This window comes from Mizuhopecten yessoensis, unplaced genomic scaffold (genome assembly GCF_002113885.1).
Source record: "Mizuhopecten yessoensis strain PY_sf001 unplaced genomic scaffold, ASM211388v2 scaffold6523, whole genome shotgun sequence".
In the NCBI taxonomy this organism is placed as follows: domain Eukaryota; kingdom Metazoa; phylum Mollusca; class Bivalvia; order Pectinida; family Pectinidae; genus Mizuhopecten; species Mizuhopecten yessoensis.
In genome coordinates this window covers 197,624-206,495 of record NW_018406592.1, presented here as the reverse complement: position 1 = coordinate 206,495, position 8,872 = coordinate 197,624, and the positions used below count along the sequence as shown (strand labels likewise).

Below are 8,872 nucleotides of genomic sequence, written 5' to 3'. Positions count from 1 at the left end.
CATTGTAAGTAGTCGAACGACGTTTAGGGGGACCTCTCGACATGGAACAGGTAAGCATGCCCTACACGTAACATTCATTGTAAGTAGTCGAACGACGTCTAGGGGGACCTCTCGACATGGAACAGGTAAGCATGTCCTACACGTAATATACATTGTAAGTAGTCGAACGACGTTTAGGGGGACCTCTCGACATGGAACAGGTAAGCATGCCCTAGACGTAACATTCATTGTAAGTAGTCGAACGACGTTTAGGGGGACCTCTCGACATGGAACAGGTAAGCATGCCCTACACGTTTTATAGGTATAATATATGTAAATTGATAACAACTTCAGTGCTATCTGGAAGTGACGAAAATTGTTCTAAATGATCTACAAGCTATACATGGATAATGTTCCAAAAACTGTTGCTGCCATTTTACCCTCGATAACGAATCGTCTATTAATAAATTTAAACCGGAAGTAGGTGTCACAGAACAGATAATGGGTTTGTGTTATTAATAGTTCCTAAATGGTCTACGCTGTAAAATGTATGTCCCTCGTGTTTAACTGATGTTGCCATTTTACCTTCGTGGTGGTCTTTAAAATATCAACCGGAAGTGCACAAAGCCAAGAGACGCGCAGGGATGCATGATATAATTACTGGAATTTCATCCTATCTCTACAGATGTATATTTCCGGAAGTCCTTCATCATGATAGCTCGTGGTGTATTACAATAAAAGGTGATGTAGACAACGGTTTCTCCGGGGTTGAGGGAGCATTGTTTCATACTGGCTGTATGATTCTAACTGGTGGTTCTAAAGATAAATAACACGACGGCCATAATGTCGTAACCTCTCATAAATCCCTATCTGTGATGTCACTCAGCTTTCCGACGATATGAAGGAGTTTGGCAATTTGTCGAATTAAATTGAAATGTTGATGTTTGTAAGTGAGGTTAGAATAAAATGAGAGGAATTATATTCAGATTACAAAATATAAACCAGAAACAGGCCCTATCAAGGCGTTATATACATGTATATACAAGGCGAACAAACAGATGTGTAACTTGTTACTTTACATAATTTGTCAAAGCAAACCACAAATATTTAATATTTAAGCCTCACTGACAATATGATAGCAACCTCAATTGATGGTGAAGTGATGACACGCCAGCACGTGCATTGACTTATAAGTTCGCGTGATCAAGGACCAGCCTTCACAACTACTCAGTACTAATCAAAGACCCATGTTTAGATTGTGAAATGGTTATATATAGCACGGAGACTTGTACTCTTAATCAGCGACATGTTTCTGGTTTAGAAACCGCAAGTGGTATTCTAAGTAAACAGCTGTATTTTACTGTAATATATTCTGCATAACTGAACGTCCTAAGTGTGTCAGCCGGTTACTCCACCAGGACCAAGACTTGACCACACTACAAGTTGTCGACATTTTTTGATGAAAACCCTCCACCAAGTGATGCTGCTTACAAAGGGTGTTTTACTGAGAGGTGGTTATTTATAACACACTAATCTGGGGGGATTACACAATGGAACGTTACAATGGTATATTGTATCTAACAATCCCTTGAAAACATTTCGATGGACCCATTTTAGATGGATAAGCAGTTGTGTATTTTACAAAAGTTTTATGACCCATTTTTTGTCATTCGTAACTACATCTATCCATGGGTTTTCATTTTGTAACAACAGATTGTCTTTTGGTCCGTATTTTGTTACAACATATTGACTTTTGACCGGTGACCATAAATTGACTCTTGACCCGTGTTTTGTCATTTTGTAACCATAAATTGACTCTTGACCCGTGTTTTGTCATTTTGTAACCATAAATTGACTTTTGACCCGTCCTATGTATATGCAATGTTTCATTGTAAACGTAATATTTTTTACTGATTTTTTTTTGAAACCTCATTAGATATCGACAGATAAGCTACGTGTTTTTAGTCGATCATCATCAGATGGTGGGGTATTCAAATCGCCCTTCGTTCGTAGACCGTGGTCCATCCGTCATTCCGTCATTCCGTCCGTGCTTAAACATTTCTTGTAAGCGATATATCTACGGAAAGTACAGCAAGGTTTACCATGGTCACTTGGTATGCGTATCAAGTTAAGGGACTGACCGAAAAACTAAGATGGCCGTCAGGCGCCATCTTGAATTTTTAGAGTTAAAGTTTGTTAGTGCTTTTGCTCAGAAATAACTGGAGGGATCTTTGTCAAATTCTATATGTAGGTTTCCCTTGGTCCGTACTTATGCATGTTTACTTTCGAGACTGATGGAATAAACAAAATGAGTGAAGGGTGGCCATCTTGGAGTTTGACAGTTACAGTTTGTATTTGCTAATTCTCAGAAAGTATTTGATATGTAGGTTCCCATTGGTCCTTAGTTATGGATGTTTTATTTTGAGAGTGATTGTAAACTCAAAATGACCGCAGGAAGAACTTAACAGATCTTTCTGATATTGCAATGATCGGTTCTATTTCTTCCACATTAAGTTCTGTACTAGTAAATATGTGAAATGAGAAACTCACTTTGAAGGTTGTCTTTTATTTAAGCGGTATGAAGTCTAGATCAAGTTACTGTACCTCAAGGTACATTTATTGTATACATAACTTAATCATGGAAAGACAGATAAGAGAAAAGACGAGAAAAGATCAAACTGACATAGACCTAATGAAGATGGTACAATGGTGGGCGCCAAGATCCCTCTGGGATCTATTGTTTATATTTCAATATATATTTGCCATAATACCCAATGTGAGTGAATTATAGACCTACAGTGTGTTTCGCAGCTTGACCTCCGACAAGAGGTTAAGATGATGGCGATCGGGACGTTATGGTATCGCCTCCGTAATTATACTTCGTTAGGGTTCTCTCTAAACACAAAGTCATTGATTTACACCTGTGTTATTGTTAGAACAAACAAAGGGATTGCTTTAACAGGGATTAACGCCAGATAGAGTACCAGGGTCGACACTTCGGTTAGGGATAGATCGATATCTGATAATACCACACACACTGTGACGACAAAAGTCGGCGATTGGAGGCTACAGGTGAGTGATTGCATACCTGTAATCTCATTTATCTAGGGAGGGATTGATTTGTGTAGAACAGCTCTGTAAACATCGGCCTAATATATTGCATGTATCGTACTGAAGATATGAGGGTTGTGTGCAAGAACACCTAGAGGCCCTGGGACACTACAACTATAGAGATATGTCTAATTGTGATCCAGCTTTTGATGTACGGGCGACGATTGGAAACATGTGGCGTTGATAGTGTTTGCCGCGACCTGTTTTGATTTGCATTTTAATCATTCAACAACCAAGATGACATATGGTCTTTAGATATTGCCAATAACATTTACGTTGATTTATATTCTACTTTCAACTGGCGGTTCTGCTATTCTGGAATATGCAGCACAAATTAAACTTTCCCAGATACGTGAATTGCGTCGATTGCCTTTCCCCCCAATGAAGTATGAACATATTTTATTTATTCTGATCGGATATTCGACATGATGAGAATAAGCGGACTTCGACATGTGGCGAGGGAACCATCAAGTATAAGGTAGAACCGTCTCTTGTCTAATTTCTATTAAACTGTTGTCGCATTTGAAATATGAATACCTAACATATATACAATCTCATAGTGTTAGGGCTCGAACATGGCGGGATCAAATCTTCATAATGCTTATTTCGCTGTAGGCGGGATCAAATCTTCATAATGCTTATTTCGCTTTAGCAAATTGTTGCAATTTGATAGGAGTTTGTCATTTCATTTAGGTTAGAATTCACGAAGTATGCTCCGACCATGGATATACCTAAGTACAGTACACGTGCGAAACATATCACAATGAAGCACTATAAGGAATAACAACGAAGCACTAAAAGTTGTTTAGCGGAAGAACAAACGCGGTGATATGCGGAATCGGAAAATGAGAACTTTCAAACACATCAGAACGACTTTAAGTTTCATCAGAGGGATTACTCTTGGTGGTCAACCCTTGACCATATACGTGTAAGGTCAGTGGTTAAGGATTGTATCAAACTAATATTGATCCAGTATGTCAATTAAGTACACACATTGAAACAGTCATGTAAAAGGCTTTTTCTAGCTGTCACGTGATACAGATATCGCACTGGACCACCTGGTCGTTTTTTTCTGCCAAAGTGTTCCAGCATTTGCTTTAGTAAAAACAGACGTGTAAATGATCGAAACCAAGACACACTTGGTCATGCTATTTATGTGTGTTAGGTAGAAATGTGAATAAACAGCCTGGCTGATCACAGCGGATAAAAAAGTGCAAGCGTCCTCACGTTTCCCCGCTGGGATATATTTATTGGTTTTATTGGGAAGAATCGTGTGACAGCGATCGGATCTGAAATTGATTAGTAACCAGGCATAAAGCGTATGGAGGGAAAAACAGATAAAACATACAGGTTACAAAATGTTCTATGAGAGACGTGTAACTTAACGTTAAAATACCTTTAACAGGTACTATGTATGAGTGGCATTTTTTGACCGTGAATTACCACCAGGTAACACCAGGTAACCCTCAATGTTATTGTGCACTCGCCGATTAACCCTCTCTCTGCCTTTCGCTATCTCCCCTAGGAGTCGAGTGTAATTTCCGAATGGTTCAAATACTGGTGATTGATAGCAAGGAATCGGATATTTTTTCTAAACTTGCACAAAGTATGATAACAGATACAGGACCGGATATCAGGGGAGATGGCGGGAAAATATATTCCAGTGATAAGTACGTGGTCATGTTTGTCTGCGGATACGTTAACCATATTGAAATATCTTCTGTTTAATTTTGTTTTATAAACAAAATTATTCAGCACCATGAAACGGAAAGTATTCCTCAAAAGCCCATTTATAGCACACTATTTGATTGGTCTAAGTGAAGCTCAGTCTGATCAACCCCAGAAGCCCATTTATAACACCCCATTTGATTGGTTTAAGTGAAGCTCAGTCCGATCGCCCCCGAATTCCCATTTACAACACTCCATTTGATTAGTCTACGTCAATATGATGCACTGCAGTGGTTTATAACCGCGTAAAGTATTCGTTACTTTTTAAAGACCTGGTTGTGCACCAATTAGTGTAGAGAAATTGCTCTTTTCGCCATGTCTATTCTTGAATTACAGAGATTAAAATAAAATCCATGGATATGAAGAGGGATTTTATGACATTTTATGGTGACGTATGCTCTTATTCACAGCTTGCAATAAGTAACGGTAGAGCTGTCGTTAATTAAGCCGTCTAGATCCAGTCCTTCAATCCTAATTAATTTATAACACATTAAAATCACATGGTTTAGCAGGTGGCGTTTGGTGGAAGATAAATCTATTTCTATTTTTTGTTTTGGTATTTCACGTGCTCTTGCTGCTGACACTGGCAGGTTTGGGTAGATACTTGACCTGCTGTATTCAGCTACATGTTGTCGTAAGACGCTATTCAGGTTGAGCCCCTGGAGAATAGGAGGGTTGGGGTTAAGATGGTCGGAGTAGGTGTCTTTTGTCTTTTGCTAAAGGGCATTGAAGAAACCGTAGTTAATCTGCTGCCCTTTTGAAATACTCGGGATATTTTCCAACCTATTTACTCATTCTTGCCGGCGGTGTTTCCTTAGTAAGCCGTCCTCATACGACCGTGGGCGTTTCGGAAGTTGCAAAATTCCATATGAACCAACAAAAAAGCCTTTTAGTGTACATTCAGTGTTATTGACACGGATGTTTAATTCTAATGCATTACAACGGGTAAATGGCATATATATTATGTTTTGATATGATTAAATACATAAAGCAATTTCATTGTATTTTCATTCGTACTAAATGCTATCCCGCCGGGATGTAAGCTAATTAGTGACAAATGGTCTCATGTGTGGTAAAGGACGTTCCTACATTCAAATCAATGGTTCTTATATTTAACTTGCCTGAATGCGTGAAGTTTAGTTATGTTTGTGACAGCGTATTTTTTTTTTACAGTATTACCAACTTAAAAGAGACTTCATATTGCGTAGCACACCACACCAACATACCATGTCTCCTGCATGCACACACGCAAGCAAGCATACACTACACACATGGAGACACGTCCTTAAATGGCCTTAGCTGTTAATAGGACGTTAAACCAAACCAAACCAAACTTCACTTAAGCAGTAAAACTGGTATCAGATTATGTGTGAAATATATCAATCCAATGGTGACGTAATGTGAACTGTTGCTTTATAATTTGCACGCCCGAGTAGAATCATACTTAAAAGTTACAATGGATGATTTCCAAAGTTCCAAAGCATTATGGGAAATTTTGTTCCAAAATAAAACTGAAATACTGACATGATGATCATATGATTAAGTGTGAAATGAAAATGGCATCATGCTATTATTTGTTGTCGACGTTGAACACCTTTAATACATATAAAATTCATAAAAAAAATCGTGATAAGTAATTTTGAGCAGCGTCCACATGAAACGTCACAATGGATAATTAAGAGATGTGAATTCAAAACAAAGGAGTTTTCGACATCGCCAATAGAACATAATTTCACTCAATTATAAAGATTATGAATCCTCCTCCCGCTGTGTTAATGCTAATGTTATTATATTTATGTGTTGCAGATGATTGATGTCGCAGGGTAAATTTGACGTGATGATTCCTTGACTGGACGATACCATGGCAAACAGTTCGGGGCTGTTTGGGGACAGGATAGAGGTCGGAGGCGTCACCATGCTGCCCTTTCCCACCATCTCTGACGTCATAAACACACAAAATCTTACAAATATAACGGAATCAACAAACGTCACAAGGGCGCGGAAGACTTTCTCCTTCGTGGAACAGGTTCTATTTGGCACGTGGCTGTCAATATCTATGATTTTAGCCATATTTGGAAACCTTATGGTAATCGCGGTGGTTGTGAGACATCGAGGCATGCGCACTAGGACCAATATGTTCCTCGTCAGCTTAGCAGTGGCGGATTTTCTAATCGGAATATTGCTAGCGCCATTCTCATTGGCTACTTTGATAGCCCAAGACTGGGTGTTAGGTCCAGTTTTATGTACAATCAACAGTTTTTTAAATGCTGCATGTTTCATTACGTCAATACATACTCTTATGCATATTAGTATTCATAAATACCTGTCAATCACGCGTCCATTGACACGGATTACGAAGTGTAAAATTCTCGTAATGATATCGGCCGCCTGGGGTTGGGGTTTGACCTGTGCAGCTCTGACCACGGTCATTCTGTCTCATGCCGAGTTCAAGGAGGGCACCATGCAATGTGGCCCCGCCTACCCTGTGATAACGACGAAATCTCTGTTGTTCCATATTATCATACAGACGTCGAATATATTTCTACCACTCTTCATCATGATATTTGCATACTCTCGTATGTTCGGTGAGATACGGGAACACATGCAGAGAATGGACGAGAACACTGCCATGGATCGAGCCCAGATCTACAATCAGCAGCGCCGGGTGACAATCACCCTGTTTATCGTGCTCGCCTGCTTCGTTTTGTGCTGGATACCCTACTGTGTTTATGCTAATTATGTGACCTTTGAACCAGACAAAACAAAGTTCCCGCCATATTTAAATGCTATCGTAAGTATACTTATAGTTTAAACTAACTACATTATTTCTGAATATATTCCGACATATTTTACTCTCCTGTTCGATTAATTTTGTTGTGTTTTTTCCCTGTCACATTTTGTTGCATTCATTGATTGGGATAATAAATGACCCACGTTATACACAGCCCTTACGTTAACTATGTCTAACATATACACAGCCCTCAAGTTAACTATGTCTAACATATACACAGCCTCAAGTTAACTATGTCTAACATATACACAGCCCTCAAATTAACTTTGTCTAACATATATACAGCCCTCAAATTAACTTTGTCTAACATATACACAGCCCTCAAGTTAACTATGTCTAACATATACACAGCCCTCAAGTTAACTATGTCTAACATACACACAGCCCTCAAATTAACTATGTCTAACATATACACAGCCCTCAAATTAACTTTGTCTAATATATACACAGCCCTCAAGTTAACTATGTCTAACATATACACAGCCCTCAAGTTAACTATGGTTAACATATACACAGCCCTCAAGTTAACTTTGTCTAACTGTGACTTTTATGATGTTGTCTAAACTTGACTTGTCTAAAACATGATGTACTAGAGACTAATTACGTTAAGGCGGTAAATCGTTGTCAAAGTTTGCCCAAACGACTCTGAGTTAAAATGCTGTCATTTAATGTTGTAACCACATACAAACAGATGTAGCGGAACATCATTCAAATTCCAAAATTTCTGTTGTTAGATGAATCTAAAACGCGCATATGATGCATCGACTGTGAAAATCTTATTAAAGAGCTGCCTGTCTATAGCGACCATTTAATAGAAGGAGCAACACTCAAATAAAACTTGGGTCTTCTTGAGCAGGTTATTAGTGCCCGGAAAGAAGCGATTTGGGTAGTATTTACCACGTGGTTGTAAGGACAGCGATTTGGGTAGTATTTACCAGGTGGTTGTAAGGACGTGGTCAGCTTGTTGTTGTGATTGACAGGTAGCAGCTTTAGACGTTTGGTAGATACAGATAGGTGGTCGTAATATTGGGGTAGTAGTTATATACAGAGTTTGGTAGATACAGATAGGTGGTCGTAATATAGGGGTAGTAGTTATATACATAGTTTGGTAGATACAGATAGGTGGTCGTAATATAGGGGTAGTAGTTATATATACAGAGTTTGGTAGATACAGACAGGTGGTCGTAATATAGGGGTAGTAGTTATATACAGAGTTTGGTAGATACAGATAGGTGGTCGTAATATAGGGGTAGTAGTTATATA

At 38.8% G+C, this 8,872-nt stretch overlaps 1 protein-coding gene across 6 annotated transcripts in view; it reads left to right on the top strand.

The window, feature by feature from the left end:
- LOC110452279 (substance-P receptor-like) overlaps positions 1-8,872 on the top strand; it is an 83,988-nt gene that overhangs the window by 54,261 nt on the left and 20,855 nt on the right. For 5 of the 6 annotated variants that reach the window (XM_021500689.1, XM_021500688.1, XM_021500693.1 and 2 more), the window contains exon 3: positions 6,625-7,609. In XM_021500689.1, the coding sequence (XP_021356364.1) occupies positions 6,680-7,609 (930 nt within the window). In that variant the 5' untranslated portion in view covers positions 6,625-6,679. Of the gene's footprint in view, positions 1-51; positions 276-6,624; positions 7,610-8,872 lie in introns of those variants that run through there. The other variant, XM_021500690.1, reaches the window with a different exon arrangement.